The 27,476-nt window shown below is 43.0% G+C and overlaps 1 protein-coding gene across 5 annotated transcripts; it reads left to right on the top strand.

The window, feature by feature from the left end:
* Positions 1-220: 220 nt before the first annotated feature.
* LOC101761853 (protein ANTHESIS POMOTING FACTOR 1) lies at positions 221-6,080 on the top strand. Of its 5 annotated transcripts, XM_022825576.1 has the most exons (13): positions 736-863; positions 1,509-1,854; positions 1,934-1,984; positions 2,108-2,285; positions 2,970-3,073; positions 3,437-3,537; positions 3,605-3,671; positions 3,760-3,859; positions 4,521-4,634; positions 4,698-4,835; positions 4,920-5,004; positions 5,444-5,490; positions 5,577-6,080. In XM_022825576.1, the coding sequence occupies exons 4-13, from the start codon at positions 2,202-2,204 to the stop codon at positions 5,718-5,720; spliced, it is 984 nt and encodes a 327-aa protein (XP_022681311.1). In that variant the 5' UTR covers positions 736-863; positions 1,509-1,854; positions 1,934-1,984; positions 2,108-2,201; the 3' UTR covers positions 5,721-6,080. The 5 variants fall into 5 exon arrangements, with proteins under 5 accessions (XP_022681310.1, XP_022681309.1, XP_022681312.1 ...); XM_022825575.1 differs by lacking the exons at positions 1,509-1,854; positions 1,934-1,984 and adding an exon at positions 221-583 and having other exon boundaries at positions 725-863; positions 2,219-2,285; XM_022825574.1 differs by lacking the exons at positions 1,509-1,854; positions 1,934-1,984 and adding an exon at positions 221-583 and having other exon boundaries at positions 725-863; positions 2,210-2,285.
* The last annotated feature ends 21,396 nt before the right edge of the window (positions 6,081-27,476 follow it).

Below are 27,476 nucleotides of genomic sequence, written 5' to 3'. Positions count from 1 at the left end.
GAGGAGGGCAGAGGACCTTGATCCCCTTGAAGAGTGTTCTATTCCTTGTTTCAGAAGATGAACAGCAGTTTTGGATCAGGTACACTATAAGCCCGACTCCTTCCGGTTACAGACACTGACCGACCGGTCCCACATGACAGCGTTACATAAAACGTAAACATCAGAACAAAAGCGTATTTTCTAACTCCCGTCTTCTGTCCGCCTTCGTCAGTTCATGACACTTAGCCAAGCCTGGCTGTGCGCCGCCGTGCGGGCGAGTGCCGCCACGGGGGCTCCGCCGGCCGTACGGAGTCAAGCTCGAGTGGATTGCCGTAGCCGCGTAGGCTTGAGCCAAGCTGGAATCGCCGAATCGGCTCTTGAGTTGGCTCCAGAGCTCCGACAGGCTAGTAGATAGAGCTCGGCTCGGAAACCTCTTACCGCCGCGGCGCCGGACAAGCAAAGCCGCCGCCGCCGCCGCCGGGCGCTCCCCAGGCCTGTTTCCGCCGCTCTTCGCTCCGCCGCCGCTCCTCCTCTCTGCGTAACCGGGCTAAGGGTCCATCCATCGTGCCAGCCGGGCGTCAATCGGTTTGGTTCCTTCGTTTCGGTAAGCAATCCACAGCGCCACTCCTCCCTCGGCCTAGGGTTGGGTTCCTATATTCAGTTAATTCTTTGTTGTGGATTGGGGTTGGGGCGTTGCTGGATCAGTCGACTCACGGTTTGATTATGTTCTTCTTTTTTTTTCCAGTGGTCCCTGGTGCCGATTAAGGTTTACTTGAGGAAAAATTTGGGGAACTGACACCATGACGAGTCCGCCCAGGGTGAGCATGGAGATCACCGATGAGATGCTCAAGAGCATGGAGGTCGGACTGGCCTTCAGAGACTATGTAAGCAGCCGCACACACACTTCTTCACTCTAGTTCCTATGCTTCATCATGGCAAAATGCCCCTGTCGTCGCCGGATATGTGGTGAAATTGGTGTGGGAAAAGGGAACTTCTATCTTCAGTGGCCAAAAAAAGGGGTGAAAAGTGGTATTTCAGTATGTAAAAGTGTTAACGGCTATGGATAGTTACATTCCCCAGGGTAGGGCATAATACAGCTTAAGGGTTGAACAAACAGAGCACACTGAACCTCACTTCATTTCCCCCATATTCCAAATAATCATCAACTCCTTCACCTCTCTCTTTCCAGCTCCTCTCAAATTTCTCCTTCAAAGCCTAGCAAGATCGCCATAAACTGATGGCTTCTTTGGACCAATTAAAACATGTGCGATGCCAAAACATGGACAAAAGGGTGATGTCTGGACTGCAGCGATGCCAAATCTTACTGCATTGGTGATTTTGACATGTGGGACTCAATTGTCATCTCATATTTCTTATTAGAATATAGCAAGGGGGACCTTTTTAGTAGATTCCATAGCAGGGAACATAATAATGGTGCAAAAGGATAGGAGATTGAATTTGCGGTTTATGAAATGTGACCCTTTGAAGCTGGCTAATTCTAAAGTTCATCATTTATGGTAACTGATTAGGTGCTGCCACCGCGCCATGCCACCAGTACCATGGCCATTTGCGCAGGCGAACCGTTTCAATTTGCAAATGAACTGGTGGACTACTGGACATTGGCATAGGGCACGTCAATTCTGGAAACAATCAAAATGTAGCCAAATTTCTCTGATATTACCAACAATGATAATGCTCAAGAGATCCAATTGCTGTCAAGACTCTTATGGTGGCGCAGCCAAGCAGATACCCTTTGGTCCGTCCCCTCCCCTCTTCCTGCCGCTCCTCACGCTTGCAACGCCGCCGCTCCTACTTCCATCTAGCGGAACATAGATCCATCCATCCCCGGCCTGGATTGGCTGGTTCCTTCTGCTGGTGAGCACTCCTTTTTTGCTTGGATGGATTCCTTTGTTCTTAGGGTTGCCTACTCAGTTTGTTGCAAATTCGCTTGCAGCTACCAATCTGAATCCATCCATCGGCCTCGATTAGTTCATTCCTTCTGTTGGTGAGCACTCAATCATTTGCTTTGGATGGATCCAGTTGTTCTCAGGGTTGGATTCGCAGAAAGTTTTTTTGTGGATTTGTGCGCAGCTTCCAATCTGAATCCATCCATCCATGGTTTGATTAGGTTCTTCTTCTGTGCTCAAGGCCATATTCTTGATAGCTGATTGATTGAATTTGAGGGCAGTTTGTTTTTCAAGATTTTGAGGGGGTTTTTGTCCATGATGAGTCCGTCCAGGGTGAGCATGGAGATCAACAACGAGGTGCTCAAGAGCATGAAGAAAGGGCTGGCCTTCCAAGGCTATGTAAGCCTCTGTTCTTCACCCAAATTACTCACTGGAACTGACTGCTGGAGTTAAAACTGTTCTACACCCGGGTGTCCAAAAAGTTTTCTTTGGAAGAAATCGGGTGCTAAGTTGATAATTGAGTTGACTTGCTTATCTTGCTTACTGAATTTACTTAGCTTCCTTGAAAATGTATAGATTTCAGATTAGATTGCTACAGAAATCTGAATGCAAGGGCTTGAAGATTCATTGGATCTTATTTAGGCCCACTGGGTTTAACCGTTATTAATTGTGTGGTGGCCTAGTGGCATTGGGGTTCATGTTCTTTAGCCATACAGACAATTTTCGTGCTATAACTATGTATGGATCGTACTGCAAGATGAATCGAATAAATTGCCCTTGCTATCAGGTTACAAGTATTAAATTATCAATAAGCTTGGCATGTAAAAGCAGTGAGATATCAGACTAGAGCACCTAACTATTAGTCTATTGCAATGGACATATTCAGTTTCAAAAGAAACATTAAAAAAAATTCATGGCGTGTTCTATGACTTGAAATCTTCATTTGACTTGTGTCTTTGATGCATTACTGCCAAATGCGCATCACTATATAGAGAACCGCCCAATATCCATTGACATACCTACGCCGTACCCGTACACTGCGCTCATTTGACTCTTTTGGTGTATCATAATTCTTTTTTTCAGAATGGCAGAATTAGTTCTATGGATTTTCACAGCAAGGCTACGAACTATCTCGTGACAGCCAGTGATGATGAATCAATCCGCCTATATGACACTCAAAATGCATTGTGAGTGCAGTCAATTACTCTGTCCTCAGTTTATTTTTATTCTAATTAAGCAAATAGGGTGACTATTGATTCTTTTTAAGTCTTAACATGAGTACGCTTTTCTTACATTCTAGTAGTTCATGTTCACTGATGTTTTCTAGAATTTACACTTCATTTTTCAGTTCTTAAGAACAATACTGCACTAGTACAAATTCTCATTTGTATCTTTATAGTTTATTTTAGTGCCCAATACTCGAAACTTCTGTTCGACTTTAGTATTCCACACAACAAGCTTTATTATAACCCAACTATTGTGTTACATGCACTCCAAACTATTGCTTTCTTTGTGATATGCATTGGTTTCTCACTCATTGAAATTTTCAGGTGTTTGAAGACTATTAATAGCAAAAAGTATGGGGTCGAACTTGTTTGCTTCACTGATAACCCAGGCATTGTCTTATATTCATCGAAAAATGGCTGGGATGGTAAGTCCTGTTTTATGCTAACTTCAAAATTATTTATATCATGTATTGAAAATAAGTAATAATGCAGAATCTCTGCGTCTACTCTCACTGAATGATAACCGGTTTCTTAGATATTTTAAAGGTCACCTTGACAGGTATGCCACACTAACTTTTAATAAATTGTGGTTAAAACTTCGGTTATACTAGGGCCAGTGGAGGATGCTAATGTGCTTTCTTGTCCAGGGTTGTCTGCATCTCATTTTGCTCTGAAAAAGAAAATTTTCTCTCTGGTTCAATTGATCGCACCGTTCTCTTATGGGATCAGCGGGCTGAAAAATCACAGGTAAAACTAATGATACAGTACACAATTATGTGACTCGAGATAAACTGCAGATTCTGCTTCACCACCTGTTTATGCCAACTTAGCAAACTGCAGTTTTAGATGAAGGAAGCTATTTTTGATTTCTCTCCTACCAACTCTTTGAATCACTTGGAATCGAAAATGTAACGCTGCTGCAACTGAATCATTAAACCCTTGTAGTTGCCTACTTCTGTGTTTTCTGTTCCTTCTGGGTTGATGGATACTGTATTCACGACATTCCTGTCAACGTAAAGAATAAAGTGTCTTGGGCATGGTCATTCTATTTAACTGAAATCCGTAACATCTACCCCCTCCAACCCATAATATAAGTCGTTTTAGGAATTTTCTGCTTAAACCATTTCAGCTTTGACCATCAATGTATAAAATGTATGTGGATTGACAATATCAATCTGATGTTACTGGATTTATCATGAAAAATCCTTAGTAATAACACTTTTTATATAAAATAACCAATTTTTGTAGAAGTTGCTAGTCAAAGTATCACATTAAAGATCATGTTAGTGTCCGAATCCTAAACAACTTACAGTTTGGATCAAGAGGGAATATTTCGCATTCCTTGGAATTACAATTGAACTAATATATATTGCTGGTGACTAGCAAAATCATCTCATGGATTTTTCAGGGCTTACTGCGTGTGCAAGGGAGGCCTGCAGTTTCATATGATGATCAGGGCATGGTATTTGCAGTTGCCTATGGTGGTCACATAAGGATGTTTGATGCTCGAAAATTTGAAAAGGTAGTTGTGATTGGATGTGTTGTTTGCCTTTAGTTCAACTGTTCTAACTTCTTACATCTGCAGGGGCCTTTTGAGATATTCTCTATCGGTAATGATGATTCAGAAGCCCATGTCATAAAGTTCAGTAGTGATGGCAGGCGGATTCTGGTAACCACTAAAGCTGGGCGTGTTCATGTGCTAGATTCATTCCATGGCAGCAGCGTAAGCATGCAAACCTACTTCACTTCATATCCTGCGTGCTAAGACTAGTATAATGTGGCTCTTACGTATTTTTTTCCCATTCAGATTGCATCATACAATGTGAAGCCAGTGGTAACCAATTCAACGCTGGAGGCATCATTCAGTCCTGATGGAAACCATATCATATCTGGTTAGAAACCATTCCTTATCGCCTGTTGCAGACTTGAAGTCATTGCATCTTCTCTTCAACTTAAGGGGTGTTTGGGAACACCCTGTTAAAGTTTAACACCTGTCACATCGGATGTTTGGATGCTAATTAGGAATATTAAACATAGGCTAATTACAAAACTAATTGCACAGATGGAGTATAATTCGCGAGACGAATCTATTAAGCCTAATTAGTCCATGATTTGATAATGTGGTGCTACAGTAACCATTTGCTAATGATGGATTAATTAGGCTTAATAGATTCGTCTCGCGAATTAGCACAGGGTTTTGCAACTATTTTTATAATTAGCTCATGTTTAGTCCTCCTAATTAGCATCTGAACATCCGATGTGACACTGTTAAAGTTTAGCACCTCGCATCCAAACACCCCCTTAGCAATGCATTATGCTCTTCTCTTGCAGGCTCTGGTGATGGTAGTGTTTATGCCTGGAATGTTAGGAGCGGAAAGGTACGGAGGAATGTGTGATGTTGATGTTGAAATTACTTAGATGTTATGTCTGTTTGACAGATGTATGGCAATGCTTGGGCATGCAGGTTGCACGCTGGGGAAGCACAGATAATGAACCACCACTAGTAAGGTGGGCTCCAGGATCCTTGATGTTCGTGACAGGATCTTCAGAACTGTCCTGCTGGGTTCCGGATCTGTCCAAGCTGGGATCCTTTACCGTTACCAAGTAGATGCAAATGATAAGAGGTGGACTGACTTTTCTTGGGAGTCCCGCTTGTCTCTGTAGATTCTGCCGTGTGGCTGGTTTATGTGACTCGTTAAGAACAAGCATACCAGCCTAACCTTCTTTTCATGCTTCGTACTCATCTTCCTGTGGTAACCTTTTACAATTAAATGGATTCTTACCATCAGCTGCGACTGCGAGCCTGAGGAACAGCTATAGCTAAATGAGTTGTGATCCTTGGGTGGTTGTTCTTGATAGCAGTATTTTAGTTTTACTCTTTGGCTGGTGACGACTTTTACCGATGTACTTATCATGGATTCGCAGGCTTTCATGTCACCTAACATGAAGCATGGCTGGCTTGACTTTAGCAGGCGTGTTGCAGATGGAATGTCTTTTGCTGTTTTACTCCAGGTACAAGAAAAATCTCCAGCCAAAAAGAGGCGCTCTTTATTTATATAGATACGTTCAGTTTTCATCCAACAAAAATTAATTACAACGGCCAATGGGAGTCATGTTTAGCCGTATCACTCTCCGCCGCTGGCAAGGCTCTCCTTGCTGGGCAAGGTCAGGCGAGGCCAGCTAGCAAACAAGGCAAACGCACGCTTAGCCCAGCTAGCAAACAAGGCAAACGCACGCTTAGTTACTTCTGCTCAACCTTTACATTGCGAGCTAGCCTAGTCATTTGCCAAGGCAGGGTCCTCCGTTTTTTTATTTAAAGTTGTTAGACCATATTTGGTAGTATTGGAAATACCTGGAGGAGGCTTCTTACCCTCAAGTCTGTACCTCCGTATATTCGCCCTCGAGGTTCATCCATTAATTCCTAAGCCATGTACACTTACATGATATCATGAGTCTAGGTTCTAGCCCTAGCCTCCGGGTTCCCCGCCCCGCGTTGGTCCTAGGGAGATCGATCTCCGCTGGAGCAGCGCTCTTAGATGCGCGGCCGATACCCTGGATCTGCTGCGCCGTCGTGGTCAAGCAGCAGCAACCTCCCACCGCCGGCAGGATCCACTGCTGCCTCAATTCGTCGTCCTCGTTGTCCCCTCCTGTGCATCTGGACCCATGCCGTTCCTTCCTCTCCTGCGCTGCCGCCATGCTGCCTTGAGCGCGGGGTGCGTGCTGTGGAGAAGACGCGTGGGGATACGGGGCTGCTGGGCCGGGGGGCCGTCGGGCCCTCGCATCGTGCGGGAGAACTTTATAAGCGGTGCTTTTCCCCATGCGGTCGGACGATGGTCTGCAACTCCTATCCTCTCTTCCTACGGATTGAACAGACGGAGGAAAAGAAGATACGGGGCTACAGGCTACGTACACCTGATAGGTTGGATTTCTGCTACGAGCACCCGGTGCTCAACGCGGAGCTTTGTCCTACTGTTGCTGCTGTTGTATCTTTTTCGCGATCAGAGATTGGGTTTGTGTCACCTGCTGTTCCGTCGCCGCTTCATCGTCGACACTCCCGAGGATAAGGTTGTCGTTGTGCCCTCCTAGGCTGCAGTAGCAACACTCGTGATCAAGCCATCATCGCCGGTCGCCTTTTCAGGCAGTGGCGCCACCCATGCTGCTGGTCCTCGTCACGCTGGCTCTCGGTCCGAGACCGCGCCTATTGCCGCATGCTTGTGGACACCGCTGCCAATATTGCTGAAGGAACATGCATTTGCGCTCTTTAGCTGCACCATCTACTATCGCAGTCAGCTCATCGTCCTAGTGAACCTGTCGGCAAGAAGTTGCTGATTTTTGTGTAATCGTGTGCCTCTGTTGATGCTTCAGACTTGCACCCTCGTCCACAGCTTCGACCGCGTCCACCTCGACCTCGGCTACTTCAGCACTAAGGGGCTATTATCCGCATGAGCTACTCATCGGTTTTCACTCCAGTCGTAGCATTTGCATTGGCGTTCCGACTGTGGGGGGTGTCCCCATTGTTCTCCTGTCTGTTTGTTCGTGTTACTACTGCTACGACTGCGGGGGAAGAGACTATATTTGGTAGTATCGGAAATATCTCGGGGAGGCTCAATACAATACATCCACGCATTATACACAATCTTACAATAGTATATAACATTTACTACTTGTCCCAAACACTACGATGTATTTAAAAACTCAGGGTAATGGTTGCAAAAGCGCTCACCAAAAATTACGGGTCCAAACATTACGGAGACAATCCTTTGTTTCTCGGAAGTATTGCGTTCCATATGATTTCCAGGACCGATCATATATTTGTCCATAATAACATGAACTTCATGCCTCCAATGTAATAGCCTAATAGGGGTGAGAGCTGGTGCCAACGATGCTCTCAGATGACCACCTTCATACCAGCTCTAACATATATCTGTGTCAGTTATCGAACTGACAGTGCACATGGATTAGAAGGTGGTGCTATGGATAATCGACTATCGAGCCATCTTGAGTGCCGGTAGCAATATTATCATCTTCCTATTAGTATTAAACGTGGATCGGCAAGGATATTGGTGTATCCCTTTCTAGTTCTGATAACGCGCTGGAAGGAACGTATCCCTACCGATGCTAATTATTACTCGCTGGCACCAGCAATATGTTGCCAGACTAAAAAAAACAAGCGAAATCAACACCACAATCCATCTCTCAAGTTTATTTCCACATCTGCTACAATAATATAATTCACATCTAGCAAAAAAAACATTATATTGTCAATATCTTATTAGTTCACCAAAGCGGTATTCTCATCTTACATGAATCCTGTGGTCGAAGCTATCCACCGTATGAACACAACCTTTGCTTGATGATGTCTAGAGAAATAGCCTTTAACGAGGAGAAAGTTGTATCATCGTGGAGATACAACTAGGCACGGAATATAACCTTCGAAAATCTCACAATAATACTGGGGCGGAGTTAATTGTTTCATATGATACTTGTTTTGGGTCTACTTACATGGACATTAATCGCCTTGGGACTCTATGAAACAGGTTTATGGCGCTATGTCACTACTAGAGAACTCGGTACTAGTATCGGTAAATGCATCTGGTGGATTTATCACCTTTTATCTCGACGGATTTATCACCTCGTCCACCGTAATGAAATTCTCCTTGTGGATTTATCACCTCGTCCAGCAGGAATCCTACGAGACTTTCGCATATTGTGTCTATTCTTTTCTTCTCCAAGATCATGTCTCGAATATTATGCATCTGTAATTTGGAAGTGAATAATGTTACACGAACAATTAAATATAAGGAGCTACAAAATAATTAACTATTAATAGTACTTTCTGTTTTTCCTGCAGCGTCAACCTGGTCTTGTGTGATAGAAAACTTTGCATGTTCTCACAGACATAGTACCCACATAAATTATTCCTTTGTTCCTGTCTTAAGTATTTCAGTGGGAAAAAATAAGTTATAAAATATTTGTCATATAGAATGTACAAAATATGCAAACTTCATACGTACTGGGAAGTCTATGTCCCATGTAAGTTTTTCTTGGAATGCACCTTGGCGTCGTTTTTTTATGAATTATTTCCATGCCCTACGGATTTAAATAATGAATGATATAGTGTTAGGCGAAAATTTAGGAAACACACTTTTGTATTGAGATAAATGTCTAGAATTATTAATTACAAGTGTAGAATGTCTTGAATCTCTTAGTACTCCGCTAGTGGTTTCCTCAAGGAATCGAGGACGGTAACTCGGCTTCTATCAGGCTCAATTACTATTAGAATCCAGTGGTAACTGTGTACGTAAATATTCATTAATCAGATAAGTAAAAGGATACTAAGATAAACGGTATATCGTACGTACAAACACTTATTTGAAGTTGTATGGAAGTAGTATGTAGCTCTTGCCACGTTGAAGGTCCAGCATATTGAAACATTCCACCAACGTTTTACCTGTAAAATCTCGTAGTTGGGTTTGGTTAACTACGGATGGATCCATGAAGCCAACATGCAAGTATCCTTCTTGTCGGCACTTCTAAATTAGCAGCCTACATAAAAAGGAAGACAAAGTTAGTAGGGCGATGTATGCATAAAAAATAATGATATGGTCCAAAATTTACATATAGATAAACGGATACATTCAGAGCCCAGGCGCTAATGAGAGAGACGTCTAGGGCATCTTGATAGTACACTTCGTATATATCTTTGAATTCCAGCCAGAGGCATTTCTTGCCTTCGCCATAAAAATCTATCGGTTTTACCTTAAGGGCAAACATGAAAGTTTGGTCGGTGAACGTCTTCATGTACCATTCATGGAAATCGTACATCTTTGGTGATAGGCTCCCTACCAACTTAGGCCTTACCAGAGTCTTTCCTAGCTCAAACGTCCATCTCGGTTGAAATGGCTGTGAAGCTGCTGGTTCGTGACCACCTAGCTCTATACATTGATCAAGTCCCACTCCAAATTCTTTCATGAATTCCAATACTTGATCTTGTTGAGACTTGGGCATTGCTACTATCCTTGTAGTGTGTCCTTCTGGTAGATGATGAAGGCGGTGATCAACAACACTTGAAAATGACTTTCCTTTTCTTTTTTTCCCTATATTCATTGCCTCCTTGTTTGAATGTGACGTCTTTTGAAAAAATTGTAACTTAGTTGGATCAATTGTTGGTTGTGGCTCCATCTCCCTTGCTTTTTTTTGTCCAGCCCTTTTCCTGAACAACTCCTTGCATTCTGCTTGGATTTTGGACCAGCGTTCCTCTTAAGTCATGTAGGGATACGAGGTAGGCTACGCTAGCGCAAAATAAAATTTTTCTACCACGTAAACCAGGAAAATTGCCGTAGATGGATCACGGGATTACCACTCGACGCACTGGTGCGAAAGATGTAAAATCGCATCGGGGCAGCGAAGTCGATCAGCGTAGTCGAACACGTAGTCAAACACGTCGACGTCGAGCAGCTCCTCAGCAGCTTGTCCACGTGCAGCAAGGTCGTCCTCGTGCCGCGGCTCATCGTCGGCTTATCATGGCTCGTCGGCGGCTCGTCGGCGGCTCGTCCAAGTGCTGCAAGTGCAACACCTCCAAGGTATCCACACGTGCAGGGAGGAAGTGTCGCAAGCTGGACTGCTACGTCCGCAAGTTGCAATAGGGCAAGGGCGTGGGAGGCGCGGCAGATGAGTTTTTGGCCAAAGGGATGAAACCCTAGGGCGCCCCACCCCTCTATTTATAGAGGTTCCTGATGGGCCTCTGGGTCCGAGGCCCATTAGTACTTCTAAACCTGATCCAACTTGGATCACATTCGAATTGGGCTTCCAGCCCCTTAAGTGTGTGACCCTATGGGTTCGGATACGTATAGACATGGCCCGAATACTCCTACTCAACCCAATAGTTGGTAGCGGCCTCTAGCAAGACGTGCCAACTCCTATACGCACACGAAGATCATATCAGACGAACCATCACAACATCATGTACATGCTATTCCCTTTGCCTCACGATATTTGGTCTAGCTCCAAGCCAACCGCTCTTTCTCGATCCTGTGATTCGAAATCCCTTTGTAGGTTAACTCTTAACCGTACGTAGCATGGCCATGCATTTCGTGATCCGATCACTCGAGGGGCCCAAAGATATCACTCTCAATCAGAGAGGGGCAAATCCCATCTTGATTGACCATGCCTCACAGCATGCTTCTTGACAAACCTGAAAGCTATCTTTTTAACTACCCTGTTATGGTGTAGTGTTTGATAGCCCCTAAATAAGTCGATCCACATCTTGAGTACATGCGACAATCTCAGGTCTAAGGATAAAGCGCTCATGTTGTGTAAAGAGAAAACTACTTCTCGTGTTGGGTCAGTCCTAGCACATGTCTCTACATGTGCCTACATTATTAGTTTGACATCTCCATGTCCATGACTTGTGAAACATAGTCATCAACTAATACATGTACTAGTCTAATATTCATGTGTGTCCACACATAAACTCCGACTAGGGACAACTTTTAGAATAACCATACAAGTAAAGAGTTCCACATACAATTCACATAATTGCAGATCAATTCAGGTAGCCTTTAATGGATATTCAATGAACACAATATACAAATCATGGATACAATCAGATACCATCATCTCTATGATTGCCTCTAGGGCATACCTCCAACAAGTCATTGCATTCCAGCATTCCTCAGGAGTCACTTTAGGCTCCTTATTTGTTTTCCTCTTTTTATGTGCTGGCTTGGGAGCCATTGGTTGCGACTTCTTAATCGGGTCTCCATCAGGTTCCTTTCTCAGGGCTACAGGTAGCTTGCTCGGGATTGCTCTTAGTCCTGGCGTTGTCGGTGAGCGGGGAGGAGTGTTGTTGTCATCGTCGTTGCTAGCTGGATGTGGAGATGGAAACTTTGATCGAGCATGCATCGACCATGGTCCTGGTGTTGAAGGTCCTAGTGGTGATGGTCTGGGTGATGATGGTCCTGAAATTGACTGTGGTGGAGAAGTCGGTCTTGCCATTTGAGGAGATGGTTGTGGCTCGGGTTCTTCCGGGAGGGGTGCTGCCTCCATGCCCGGGATGATGATGTAGCGTTTGCGCCATAGAATGATGCCTCCTTGAACCGCATCTCCTAATGTCCTTTCCCCAACGCCTCCCGGGAGCTGGAGCTCATAGCCTTCATATTGACGATCAACGAGTTGCTCTACCGAGACACTAGCATAGCCAGGTGGAATCTCCATGCCATGGCTCGCCTGCGTTGTCCAGCTTGGTAAGGCACTCGCGTACGCTACCTGTACATATAGCAGAAATAAAGATGTTATTAAACTCCAATCCTGCGGCATGGTGGATCGATGGATTGAGAAGATTATTGCATAAATATTAATTATGTATAAGAGTATACCTTAACAGTCAGGTTGCCGACCGGTACATGCAGCTCACATGAGGTGCATTGCTTGATGAAATCAACAGCGAACTGTTGCTGGTCCTATGGATTGGGCTATGCTCCTGATTGGGAAAGGGCCACTCGACGATTGACTTCGTCATGCATTCTTTGTTCTACAGATTGCACTTGAGATTCTAGGTTACGCCGCCAGCTCTGCTCAGCCCGATCCTTTCTTCACTTGCGGCTTCTATACGAGTCTCTGTCTTCTTTGAAACCGTACTTCCACGGAACGATCCCGAACTCGCGGACACGTCCTGGGTGCTCAGGATTCCCGAGGGCCAATGTGACCTCATCCATTTCTCGATCCACCACCAACCTCCTAGCCTTAACATCTTCAATGTTCTTGGCGAGCTGTTCGCCCTTGAGACGTATTTCCTCAGTTAAGATCAACATCCCATCCTTTTGGCTCAGTTTGCCTCCATGAGCAAAAAACTAATTTTTAGCTCGTTGGTTCCATTCATGAGTTGCTGGTACGATACCCCGTTCGAGCAGGTCTTGTTCCATCTTGCAAAATTTGGGCACTGCTATTTTGTAACCACCTCGCCCAATCTTATGGTGCTCTTTCTTACGACTAGCATTTCCAACGTTGGTGTTGACTTTTTGCTTACCGTCGTGGCTCCTCTTGTGCTCGACAAATGCCTCCCAGTGACTACTCAAGTTTGGAAATTCGTTGAAATATGGAGTTTTGTCCTCCTTAATGTACTTTGAAATTAGAAATTTCTTGAATGTTTGAAATTGTGTGGCCATCTTCTTCAGCGTCCACGCTTTCAAATTCTTTTCAATATATCCAGCGGGAAATATGAAATGTTGCTTGACCTATTCTCACAGCATATCCTTTTCTGTTAGCGGCAGCGCGTCCGGATCATTTCTTTTGCCTCTCCATTTCATGAAGCTGATGGGCATATTGTCCCTTGTAATTGCCCCGAGCTGAGTCACGTACTTGTTTGCCACATCATCAGGAGCAATCGGCTTGCCGTCTTCGACACTTCTGTGATCTCTAGCTTTTGCGATTCATCCATCACCATGGTTTGACCTCAGGTCTTCTTAGGGTTCGCCGATCCAGACGGCTAACAGTTCAAGATTCGTTAATTAGTACATAATAATAAAGAATAAGACATTCTAAATGGGGTACAACATTATAAATGATATATACCTTAGCGGTATCTTCCACCGCGGCAAGGTTTTGCTCAGGCTCTTCATTGCCATCGGCGGACATGTTGAGGTACGTATCTGCCTGGTTACTCTCTTCTTCGGTGTATGTTATATTATGATCTCTACCAGCAGTAATGTCCTCCAGTATGAACCTTGCATTCTTGTCGTCTGCCATCTCAACTACTCCAAACACATATGTCATAATTACATGTACGTTAAGGTATATAAATGAAATCATAGAAACGTACACATGAAACCGTACACGAAATTAAACTTACATGAAAACTTCTTAAAAAATACACAAAAAATCTTGAATGAAACTTAATTACATGAAATGTCTTTAATGTATTACAAGTTAATGTAGATACATGAACTCATAGAAGAACAACGTGAAACCATACAAATTTATACTAATTTCTACTGAATTATATCAAAATTGAAGGGTAATTTATTTATACAGATTTCTACTAATTTATTGGAATTTCTGTAAAATTTGTACTAATTAGTACAATTTCTAAGAATTTATACCAAATTTTATAACTAGAAAAAAATAAAAAAAATCTTGCATCACTGCCAAATTTATTCTAACTTCCTATACAATTTTACTAATCCAAAATTTTCTATTAATTTTATAACTAGAAAAAAGTAAATAAAAAAGGCTTGCATCACTGTGTTGCATCACTGCCAAATTTATTATAACTTCCTATACAATTTTACTAATCCAAAATTTTCTATTAATTTTATAACTAGAAAAAAGTAAATAAAAAAGGCTTGCATCACTGCCTTGCATCACTGCCAAATTTATTCTAACTTCCTATACAATTTTAGTAATCCATAATTTTCTATTAATTTTATAACGAGAAAAAAGTACAAAAAAGGCTTGCATCACTGCCTTGCATCATCACTGCCAAATTTTATAACTAGAGCGCCGGGTGCCGGGGTTTTACGCGTGCGGGCGCGGCGGGTCGATGACACGTGAGGGTGGCCGCAGAGGCAATGCGTGCGAGGTGGATCAGGGCTCACGGCACGGACGAAGGCTGGCACACGGACAGAGGAGGGAGGACGGGGCGCCAGACGGAGGAGGGAGGATGGGGCGCGCGGACAGAGGAGGGAGGACGGGGTGCCGGTAGATGAGGCAGGACAGGGCGCTGGATGGAGGAGGGAGGACACGGCTCGTGGACGACGATGAACGGCGGCGCGGATGGAGGCGGAGGACGACGACATGGACGGAGAGGAGGCGGTGATAGGGATGAAGACTACCGGCGCCGAGGGGGACGGAGGCGACGGTGTGACGCGCGCAGAGCTGGTGACGGAGACGATGCGGAGGCTAAAGAGGAGTAAAAATTTTGCTAAGTTACCGGGTGCGGGGGGAGTAAAAACGCAAGTTACTTTTATCCACCCCTACCATTTATCTCAGTTTGTAAGAAGAACTGAGATAAATGGATTTTTAATCTCAGTTCTTCTTACAAACCGAGATAAATGGTCAACCCTTTTATCTCGGTTTGTAAGCAACCGAGATAAAAGGCCTGCCCTTTTATCCCGGTTTTGACGCACCGGGGGTAAAAGGACAACCCTTTATCTCGGTTCGTAACTTGAACCGGGATAAAAGGTCACGTCTAGGCGGGAATTGAAATTTACCCTTTTTTTCGGTTTTAATTACGAACCAAGATAAAAGGGCCTTACAAAATGGGATAAAAGGTCCCTCTCCCGTTTCTCATCTCCCTCTTCTTTTTTGGAAATATTTTTTTTATGTTTTCACTGGATTTCATGAATCAAAAATTAAAACTTTACATGTTTCAAACATGCAAAAATATATTTAATCAGCAATTATATTTACAATAAGTTTGAATGACTCATTAATTCTACACTAGTTATATTACCTTCTTAAATAATTATTTTACTGCATCACTATCATCAAGAAATTTAAATTGATGTATCAATAAATCTTCACCTCAACTAATTTAAGCACACATGAAATTGTATCAAGTAGTACATGAAATTAATCATAAATGTGAAGCCAATTTAACGCATTACAATGTAACAGTAAGAAACATTTTTTCACGAATGTTCCTTAGTCATGATCGCGGCGCAAGTACAGAGCCTCTTCTTTGGATAGCAGGATGCTAGGGTCAACTTCAACAGCGAATGGAGGCATGCCTGTAAACTGATCATAATCATTTGATTGGTCTGTTTTGTCCTCGACTCCCACAATTTTTCTTTTACTTGGAAGGACTATGTGGTGCTTTGGCTCCCATGGATCATCTAGATTTCTCTTGGGTTTGCTAGACATGTCCTTCACATAGAAAACTTGATGCACATCATTGGTGAGTACGAATGGTTCATCACTATATCTAGTCTTGCTAAGGTCCACTATTGTCATTCCATACTGATCTTTGGTTACGCCATTTAGCTTCACCCATTACGGTGTAAAGGTTTTTTACGAGTTTTTGGCGCCCCTTTAAAATGCATCCCGCTTTCTCTCAGCTGGTGGTGAGCATGGAGAAATCGACGATACCCCATATAGACTACCTTCTTACAGTTCTTCAAATACATGCTATCTGTGTCGTCTAAACAGTGGGTGCAGACCCAATACCCTTATTTGTCTGTCCTGAAAGGTTACTTAGTGTAGGCCAATCATTGATGGAACAACAGTGCTTGCAGGTTAAACATCTCTTGTTTATCCTCATCCCACACACGTACACCTTCTTCCTTCCAGAGCTGTAAAAGTTCATCAACCAACGGTCTTAGGTACACATCAATGTCGTTGTCGGGTTGCTTTGGGTCTTGGATAAGTGCTGGCATCATAATGAACTTCCGTTTTATGCACATCCAAGGAGGAAGGTTAAACATACATAAGGTCATAGGCCAAGTACTATGACCACTACACAACTCACAGAATGGATTGAATCCATCAGTACTTAAACCAAACCTTATGTTCCTTGGATCACCTTCAAACTCCGGGAATGCTCTATCAATTGATCTCCACTGAGCCCCATCAGCAGGGTGTCTCAGCATCTTATCTTCCTTACGTTTTTCTTTGTGCCATCACATCAACTTAGCATTCGCCTTGTTCCTGAGAAAGTGCTTCAAGCGTGGTATTATAGGGAAATACCACATCACTTTCGTGGGAACTCTCTTCCTGGGAGGTTGCCCCTCGACATCACTAGGATCATCTTGCCTAATCTTATACCGCAGCGCTTCGCACACGGGATAAGAATCCAGATCCTTGTATTCAGCACCTCGATAGAGGATACAATCATTAGGGCATGCGTGTATCTTCTGAACCTCCAATCTCAGAGGGCAAACAATCTATTTAGCTTCATATGTTGTGAATGGCAATTCATTATTCTTGGGAAGAATCTTCTTGACAATTTCCAACATCCCCTAAAATACCTTATCGGACACACCATTTTTGACCTTCCATTCCATAAATTCTAGTGTGCTACCCAGCTTTTTATGGCCTCCCTGGTAATCTGGGTATAGCAATTTCCTGTGATCATCTATCATGTGTTGCAACTTTGATGCTTTCTTCTGAGTTTCACAATCTCTGTGTGCATCCCTAAGTGCCTAACCAAGGTCATCAGTATGGCCATCTTCTGCAAACTCATCTTCATCATTCTTACCCATTGTAGTATCTGCAAAAGCTTGGCCCATAGCGCAATCCGGAATGTTTTCATCATCCTTCTCCTCTTCACCGGCTTCCATTAGAACCCATCTTTCGCCGTGACGGGTTCAAACCAAATAGTTAAGCGTGAAACCGTATCTAAACAAGTGGCTATGAATAGTCTCCCAGGAAGCCTTTGAATAGCACTTCTGGTTACTACCTTGGGCGCATGGACAAGATATGAACCCGTTCTCTGACTTGTTCACTTTGGCCACTTTAAGAAAATTATTCATGCCAGCAATAAACACCTTGCTCCGCCTGTCCGCGTTATACATCCATTGCCGGTCCATCTGCATCGTATTACGCAAGCCATCAATAACATGGATTACAATAAAACTATCCATCACATTGCTAAAGTTTTAGATAAAAATACACAAATAAAAATTTCAGAAGCAAACAACATGATACACTACAACAAACTCAAATATTGCTAAAAGTTTACATAGAAATACACAAATTATTTAGCTCATATTTAATTTACAAATAACTAAACTATTAAAAAATTCAATATTTCTAACATAATTTACTTATTCTAAAAATGGCTAATTCCATACCTCTATCTGAAAAGTACTAAAGTATGAAATTACATCTACAATTTATATGGCTAATTTATAAATATTAAAAACACATTTACTCTAATTTTTCCTAATACATAAAATTGAAATAATCTCAATTCTACTTCACATTTACTGTCCATTCTCCCTCACATTCAAACTATCTATCACATTGTAGCTCAAAAATATGTATAAATACAAATCCTCTACATGCTTAACAACAAACAAACTCATTTTTCTCCCTCTCTAAAGTATAAAACAAAGCTTAACAACAATAAATGAACGGAGCATGAAGTAGCTAACCTTCACAACACTTTGGATGAGTGAAATCCCACGAAAATGAGGAAAAAAAATTCAGCAGCACCTCCCCTAGGCTTGCTTTGGTGCCATGGAGAGGATGAGTTTCTCTATCTTTGTGGAGTGGAGTGGCTCGGGCTGGAGGAGTGGAGGAGGAAGAAAGGCCTCTTGTAGATAAGATTTTATCCCGGTTGGTAAATCCAACCGGGACAAAAGATTAGAGCTTTTGTCTCGGTTGGTGTTTACTCCTGGTTGGTAACGCCAACCAGGACAAAAGCTCCAACCTTTTGTCCCGGTTGGAATTACCAACCGGGAGTAAACCAGTTATCCTGGTTGGTAAATCCAACTGGGACAAAAGGTTGGATCTTTTGTCCCGATTGGTGACTCCAACCGGGGGGTAAAGGGTGGCGCCGTCGGTGTCCGGAAACTAGCGGTTTTAATCGAGACTAAAGGGTGGCCTGTAGTGCCAGTTGCAAAAAAAGAACAGAGAGTAAAGGTGCGCCCCATGCCAGCCTACCGTGGCGCACCCCCTTTTCTCCCAGGCCGAAATTAAATCGAGACTAAAGGGGTGGGATCTAAAGTCAGTTCTCTAGTAATGTGTATTGAAGGGGTTGTATATCATACTTCTATTATATTATATATTATACATCAGCTTTAGGAAAAAGTGATATGATAGATACAACGGATTCAGATTGGCCTAAGTCTCTCAGTACTCTTGACATATGCAGTACAATAACACATTGAGATGCGGGAAAACATATATAAAAATTAACAAGAGACAAAACCATAACTAATGAACAAGTATGCTTCGGGTGCCTTGCACAGTGAAAGTAAATATCACTGTTGCTATCGCTCAAGCTAATTATATATGTTGAAATCAGACTTGAAAATAGGCATAGCATATATTAGTTTTGTTCACTTATGTTATAGTGCTTTTCCTAATTATATAGTGTGTTAGACGTGCACGCAGATACTGGTCTGCCTCAATGTCTATGCTGCGTCCTACTTCCTCCACGCACTCAAGCAGGCAACAATTAAACTACCTTCAGGCCGCTTGCGCCTCGGTACTGATCAATGTTTGCTTTTGCTTAAACATTTCCCTATTTAGACAAGAGATAACTCCGTGATTCAATCCTCGTTCGATCTTTTGCAGTGGCAACGACCATTTTGCTCCATAGTGATGGAAACCATGCTCACGTTCATTCTACTGAGGCAATCAGCGATCATACACCTGTCCAGAGGTCATATGTTCGTGTGGCCTTCGGATAGATAAGTAGTTTCCATAAATGTTTGTATTTGCACAGTTCACAAGTTCACCTCTTCAAAATTATACATGAACATCGAACACAATTCTTTGTGCGCATCTTTCAATTTTCTTAGCCAACTAAATTAATATAATCAGTATTGTAGAATTGAAAGTATAGAAAATAATGAAACGCCAAAACATTTGAGAGACTTATGACAAAAAGAAAAGGGATGCTAGCATATGAATGGGATCATGATTGAATTTTTTTGATGAATGAATTGATTGATAATAACAGAAACATCCAAACTTGCTGGTTGCAACTGAATTCTGGTTAAAAAAATCAATTAGGGATATAGTAGTTGGACATTTGGTGATACATAAATGGGTTGCTTTTGCCAGGCTTGGTACCATCTTAATTTATTCTTCACAGATATAGAAAAACCAAATATTGGGAGAGGCAGCAAAAATACATGACAAGCAAGCAATGCAATGAAACGTGCCCAGGGCACATACCATCTAGTTGTAGAAAATTCTTGCCTGTGACGAAATGAAATTTTCCATTTCTGTCTCAGTGAACCATTTTTTCTGCAGGGCTTGGAACTATGACTGGTGCATTACCATCCTTTAATTTTTTAAGGTGCTAAATATGCATGAATTGCTTTACGTTTCTTTATATATGTGTTGGATATTTTATGTTTAGTAAGAGCTTTTCCGTATATAAGTACGTGTGCAATTATAATTTTTTTGGGAAAATGTTTTATCAAAACCTTTTATAGTTTTTAAAAAAATTATTATAGTGGTTATAACTGAAAATATGTTCACTATCTTTACTCATAATTTTTTTATTTTCAAATAATTTTCTGATTCGTTTTCTCACATAGGTGTTCATAGTGCTTTTGTGCATGTGTGTGAGGGTTTTTACATTTAGTGTGTTTCTAGAGGGAAATTAAAGGATGACAAGGCTGGCTATTTCCTAGTGTTTCAATAATTTTGCTTGAAAATAAAAATACATCATGTGGTACATTTATATGTTAGGACATTGCTGCCGTCTTCTGTTAAAAAAAATGGCACTCTTTATTCGATGATGACCTATTTGATTCTCTGATATTATTACTTCCTCCATCCAACAAAAGAGTACTCTGTTAGTTTTGTTCTAAATCAAAGTTTAACAAAATTTATAAAAAAATCAATATTTATAAAACTAAATAAGTGTGATTAGATTCATCATGAAATATATTTTTATCATAAGTGTTGATACTTTTGTATATAATAAACTTGGTCAAACTGAATTCAAGACGGAGGGAGTATGTAGATCTAACGGTCAATTTTTATGTCTGAAAAAGTTGTGTTATAAACAAGTATGCTTAAGGTGCCCTGTAGAGTCAGATATGATGAAAGTAAATTTCAAATTATTGTTATTCCTCTAGCTAAGATATTGAAAACAAACTCGAAAATATGCATTATTAGTTTTGCACTCACGTTATCGTTACACTAGTAGAGAACTGACTTTCGATGCGCCCCCTTTTATCCCGGTTTAAAGTTGGCCTAGGACAAAAGGGGGTGCGCTACGGTAGGCAAAAATGGAGGAGAGATTTACTCCCGGTTGGTATTTGCAACTGGGATTAAAGGCCCCCCTTTAATCCCGGTTGTACGGCTAGTTCCGGGGTGTCGGTGGCGTGACCCTTTTATCCTGGTTGGAGGCTCTAACCGAGATAAAAGAGTGGACCAACCGGGACAAAATGTTTACTCCCGATTGGTAATTTGTCCTTTTGTCCCGGTTGGAGCCTCCAATCGGAAGTAAACTTTCAACCAGGACAAAAGGTGTTCCTTTTTGTCTTGGTTGGAGGTTTTAATCGGGATAAAAACTCAACCCCATTATATACCAAGACAGAGGCCTTTCTTCCTCCTCCAGCCCGAGCCAGTCTACCACAAAGACAGAGAGCTCAGCTTCACCTACTCTTCGGTGGTGCTGAAGTAAGGGAGGTGCTGCCCGAATTTTTTTCCCCTCATTTTCGTGGGAATTTCTCTCAGCCAACACAAGTGTTGTGAAGGTTTGCTACTTCATCCTCGTGTTATGCTTTGATTTATGCTTTGGAGATGGAAAGTTTATTTGCTAGAATGTGATGAAGTAGAAAATGGAGAGGTATTTTGAGCTAGAATGTGAGGGAGATTGATGTGTCATATATAGTATGTATTCTTGCAATGGTTTAAGAATGATGCTACCTTGTCTAGATGGTTTATCTTATCAAATCCAATATGATTTTTTCAAATCCATACTTGTTGAACTTGCATACCGTGTTCATCTCTGCGAGGATGTTCTCCGCCGAGCAGCAACGTATGTCAAGAAGGAGGTTCGATTCTATGAGAAAGAGTGGATACGGACATCGTGACCGTGTCCCCTTTTCTGTAGAATTGAACATCTTTCATGACGAAGTGCGGTGCTGCCCAGTTGAGAACATGGTCGCCAGATGATCACGGTCTTCAAGTTCAACAAGTTCTGCAGGCATACCGTGATCATCTCGGTAAGCATGTTCTCCGTAGAGCATCAACTGACGTCAAGGAGGAGGTTCAGTTTTACGAGAAAGAGCGGCAACAGACATCATGGAAGACTGTGTCCCCTTTCTCATAAAATCGAACCTCTTCCATGACGAAGTACGGTGCCGCCCAGTTGAGAACATGCTCACCAAGATGATCACGGTTTTCAAGTTCAACAAGTTCTGCAGTGCTAAGGTAAGAATTTTTGTACATAGATGGCTTTTGGTACTGGAGGAAGTGGCGATGGTGAGGGCGATCTTCGTTCCTCTTTCGGCAAGGGGAAAATCATAGTTGGCCCTCAGGATAAGTCGAAGAAAATGAGCACGTTGGAGAAAGCAATGCTTCGTTATTTGCAAAAATGGCATGAAGACGCTGTTGCCGTGGGTCATGAACCTCCTTTTTGTGGTCGTTATGCTCCAACCTCAGTTCCGGGTGTTTCACGTCCACTTAGTACTACCGTTTCAGGCGGCACAAATAAACCACAGGATGAGGCTAGGTCAGCGGAACCTTCGTCTTCACCGTCCAAGGATGCTTAAAGTCCTCCTAGATAATAACAAGTGGATGGCTTGTTGTATTGTATCATGTTGTTTGGATCTTTAATTTAAATATGTGTATTTGTATCTATATCTAAACTTTTAGCATTATTTGCACTACAATGTTTGACATGCTTTCAATCGTGAATCCATTTTCAAGTGTAATCAATTTTCACGCGTAATCCATTTTCAAGTGTAATCAATTTTCACGCGTAATCCATTTTCAAGTGTAATCAATTTTCATGTGTAATTCATTTTCAAGTGTAATCAATTTTCACGCGTAATCCATTTTCAAGTGTAATCTATTTTCATACGTAATACGATGCAGATGGATTTGCAATGGATGTATAATGCAGACAGACAAAGCAAGGTGATTATTGATGGCTTGCATTATTTTCTCGAAGTGGCCAAAGCGAACAAGCCAAAGAACGGGTTCGTATGTTGTCCATTCTTCCAATGCAACAACAAGAAAGACTATTCAAAGGATTCCTGGGGGACTATTCACAGTCACTTGTTTAGATACAGTTCCATGCCTAACTATTTGGTTTGGACCAAGCACGGTGAAAGAGGGGTTGTAATGGAAGACGGCGAGGAGGAGGAGGAGGATGACAACATTCCAGACTGGGTTGCAGGCCAAGCTTTTGCAGATACTACAATAGGCGAGGCTGATGAAGATGAGTTTGCTAAAAATGGCCCTACTGATGACCATGGTCAGGTGCTACGAGATGCACACAGAGATTGCGAAAGTGAGAAGGAAGCAGCAAGTTGCAGCACATGATAGATGATCAACAAAAATTGTTGTACCCAGATTGCCAGTAGGGCCATAAGAAACTAGGTACCACACTAGAATTTGTGCAATGGAAGGTAAAAAATGGTGTGTTTGATAAGGCATTTCAAGGGATGTTGAACATTGTCAAGAAGATTCTTCCCGAGAATAATGAATTACCGTCCACAACATATGAAGCTAAACAGACTATTTGCCCTCTTGGATTGGATGTTCAGAAGATACACGCATGCCCTAATGACTGTATCCTTTATCGTGGTGATGAATATGGGAAAATGGATGCTTGTCCCATCTGCAAAGCGCTGCGGTATAAGATCAGGCGAGATGATCCTGGTGATGTTGAGGGGCAGTCTCCCAAGAAGAGAGTTCCCACAAAAGTGATGTGGAATTTCCCTATAATACCACACTTAAAGCGCTTGTTCAGGAACAAGGCGAATGCTAAGTTGATGCGATGGCACAAAGAAGAACGTATGGAAGATGAGATGCTAAGACACCCTGCAGATGAGTCCCAGTGGAGATCAATTGATAGAGCATTCCTGGACTTTGAAAGTGAAGCAAGGAACATAAGGTTTGGTTTAAGTACTGATGGATTCAATCCATTCGGTGAGTTGAGTAGTGGCCATAGTACTTGGCCTGTGACCCTATGTATGTTCAACCTTCCTCCTTGGCTGTGCATGAAGCGGAAGTACATTATGATGTCGGCGCTTATCCAAGGCCCAAAACAATCCGGCAACGACATTGACGTGTACCTAAGACCGTTGGTTGATGACCTTTTATAGCTCTGGAAGGAAGAAGGTGTACGTGTGTGGGATGAGGATAGACAAGAGATCTTTAATCTACGAGCATTGTTGTTCGTAACCATCAATGATTGGCCTGCACTGAGTAACCTTTCGGGACACACAAATAGGGGATATTGGGCCTGCACCCGCTGTTTAGACGACACAGACAGTATGTATTTGAAGCACTATAAGAAGGTCGTCTATATGGGTCATCATCAATTTCTCCCTGCTCACCACCAGCTGAGAAAGAGCGGATGCATTTCAAAGAGGTGCCAGACCATCGTAAAAAATCTGCACACTGTAATGGAAAGCGTGTCTTCGAGATAATAAAGGATGTAAATGACTAAATCACACTTATTGTCAATATACTCTCTAATTAAATATATTTTGCATGTTCAAACTATGTGAAGTTTTTTGTTTTTGCATCCTGAAATGCAGTGAAAACATAAATAAAATCCTTTTCCAAAAAACAGGCGGGAGATGAAAGTGTGGGAAAAGGCCCTTTTATCCCGGGTGCTAATAGAAACCGGGACAAAAGGCCACCCTTTTATCCCGGTGGACAACTGCAACCGGGATAAAAGGGTAGTTTTCGATTCCCGTCGGGGACATACCCTTTTATCCCGGTTGGTGTTGGCACTCGGGACAAAAGGGTAGGTTTCGATTCCCACCCGGGGGACGTACCCTTTTATCCCGGTTACAGTTAGCACCCGGGATAAAAGGGGGGGCCCTTTTGTCCCGGTTGGTGTTGGCACCCGGGACAAAAGGTCCTTTAGTCCCAGGTTCAATTACGAACTAGGATAAAAGGGAAGGGGGATAAAAGCCACTGTAACCTCTTCTACCGCCCACGCCAGTTACAATTAGCTAAATTTTCACCCCACCGCCAAGATCCCGCGCCCTCCCGCCTGCTCCGTCGCCGCCCGTCCGCCTCCCTCGTCGGCCACCATTATCCTCGTCCCCCATTGCCCCGGCCATCGTCGTCCCGCCACCCGACCGCCTCGCCTACGCCCGGACCGCCTCCTCCTCCATCGCCCCAGCCCGCCTCCGATCCTCCTCCGTCGCACCCCCTCGACCTCGTCGCTGCCGTCTGCCTCCATCGCGGGGCCTCGTCGCCGCCTTTGTCCGAGCCGCCGCCTCCGTCAACGCTACCTCCTCTGTCGCCGCTGTGCCCTCGTCCGTCGCGGCGCCTCGTCACCGCCTCTGTCACGCGCACCGCCTCCGTCCCTCATCACCGGCCGCCTCCGCCCGTCGTTGCTGCGGCCACCTCGCTCCGTCCCCGCCTCCGCCGTCCCGCCGCCCTGGCCACCTCATCGCCCAAGCTAGGCACCGCGCGAGGTCCGCCGACACTGGCGCCGGGAACGAAGGGCTCTTGCTGACGCAAGCCGGTAGGGCCTTTTTAATTTGTTAGTTAGAAAATGGATAGAAATTAGTAGATTATTTAGAAAATCATTAGATATTTGTAGATTAGTTAGAAAATCAGTAGAAAATCAGTTGATAAATTTTGTAGAAATTCATTCAAATTAGTAGGAATTAGTAGTAATTTGCTAGAAATTCCAATAAATATGTAGAAATTAGTAGAAATTTGGTTGAAATTCTTACAAAGTACTACTAATTTGTTGAAATTTGTATAAACATTCCGGACTTTATGGGATTCATGTTATTGTAAAATTAGTAGGAATTAGTAGTAATTTGCTAGAAATTCCAATAAATATGTAGAAATTAGTAGAAGTTTGTATAAACATTCCGGACTTTGTGGGATTCATGTTATTTTATGATTTCATGTACATACCCTTACGTACATGTAACTAAGGCGATTTCTATGATTCATGACTGTCATGTATGATTCCATGTATGTTTCAATCAGTAGTTGAAATGGCAGACGATGAGACCGCAAGGTATCTCATGGAGCAAGTGATTGCTGGTGATGGTAGTGGCGACAACCTTCCAATATTGTACACCAATGAAGAGGGCATCCAGGCGGACATGTTCCTCAACATGTCCGGTGATGGGAATGAAGAGCATGAGCCCCAGCAACAACTTGCCATGGCGGAAGGTTTCAGCGAGGTATATATAATTTGTATTGTTTGACGCCACCATTAATACTACGTACTAATTAACGAATCTTGAACTGTTAGCCCTCTGGATCAACGAAAGGGCAGAAGACCCGAGGTCATACAAAGGTGATGGAAGGGAGGCTTGTCATCACGGAAGTGACAGAAGAGGGCAGGCTAGTTGCTCTCGAGAAAGTAGCAAAGAAGTATGTGAGTCAGATCTGGGCAATCGTAAGGGACAACGTGCCTATCAACATCAGAGAATGGAAGGGCAGAAGCACTAATCCGTACGCACTCCCGGAGACATAAAAGAATATGCTATGGGAAGATGTCAAGAGACATTTCATATTTCCTGAAGGATATATTGAAAAGGATGTGAAAGTGTGGACGCTGAAGAAGATGGCTACACAATTCCAGACATTCAAGAAGATGCTGGATGCCAACTATATTAAGAAGGGCCGAACTCGAGATTTCAATGTGTGGCTAAAGTTGAGGGACCACTGGGAGGCATTTGTTGAATATAAGAGGAGTGAAGACGGTGTGAAAAAGATCCTGACCAACACTATAAATTCTGGTCAGAAGGGGTACCATCATCATCTAGGGTGAGGTGGTTATGGCACAGCAATTCCGAAATGGAAGAAGATGGAACAAGATCTGATCGAATGAGGAATCGTACCTGCAACTATTGAATGACCCGAACGATCAAAAAATTGGTATTATGCTCATGGAGGCTCCCTAAGCTAAGAGGATGGGACGTTGATATTCAATGAGACAATACGTGAGAAGGCCGAACGTCTTATGAAGAACTTTGAAGATTCTAAGGCTGGGAGGTTGAAGGTGGATCGAGAGAATGATGAGCTCACATTGACCCTCGGTAATCCCGAGCACCCAGGACGTTGCCGAGGGTTTGGGGTCATTCCATGGAAGTTTGCTTTCCGAGGCAATAACACATCGTGCAGAAGCCTCGAGCAAAGAAAGGAACAGATCGAGGAGAGCTAGCGGCAGATGCTAGAATCCAAAGTGCAGGCACAAGAAGAAAGAATGTTGGAGGAAATCAATCGTCGAGTGGCCCACGCAGTTGCGGAGTTGGCCCAATCTGGAGCATTGCCGAATCCAAACTACGCCAGCCCTTCTCAACGCCTCTTGAGTAGTTGTGCTTCTACAGGGCTCCCCAATGCGCAGACGCCCAGGTTACCCGTAGAGGAGCAACGGTTCGCTGTGGATGCCATCATGCAATGCACCACATGTGAGCTGCATGCACCGGTCAGCAACCTCACTATTAAGGTATACTTATACATAATATTTATGCAATCTTGTCAATTGATCCACGCCTCGGGATCGGAGTTTAATAAC

Source organism: Setaria italica, chromosome III (assembly GCF_000263155.2).
Source record: "Setaria italica strain Yugu1 chromosome III, Setaria_italica_v2.0, whole genome shotgun sequence".
Taxonomy (NCBI): domain Eukaryota; kingdom Viridiplantae; phylum Streptophyta; class Magnoliopsida; order Poales; family Poaceae; genus Setaria; species Setaria italica.
Note: the sequence above shows the minus strand (reverse complement) of the source record. Positions and strands in the feature narration are given on the sequence as shown.

Coding starts and splice junctions, on each gene's coding strand:
- LOC101761853 (XM_022825574.1), top strand. CDS start 817: ATGAGATGCTCAAGAGCATGGAGGTCGGACTGGCCTTCAGAGACTAT. Junction 3,538..3,604: donor ATCGAAAAATGGCTGGGATG/GTAAGTCCTGTT, acceptor GTAATAATGCAG/AATCTCTGCGTCTACTCTCA. Junction 5,005..5,443: donor TGGAAACCATATCATATCTG/GTTAGAAACCAT, acceptor CTTCTCTTGCAG/GCTCTGGTGATGGTAGTGTT.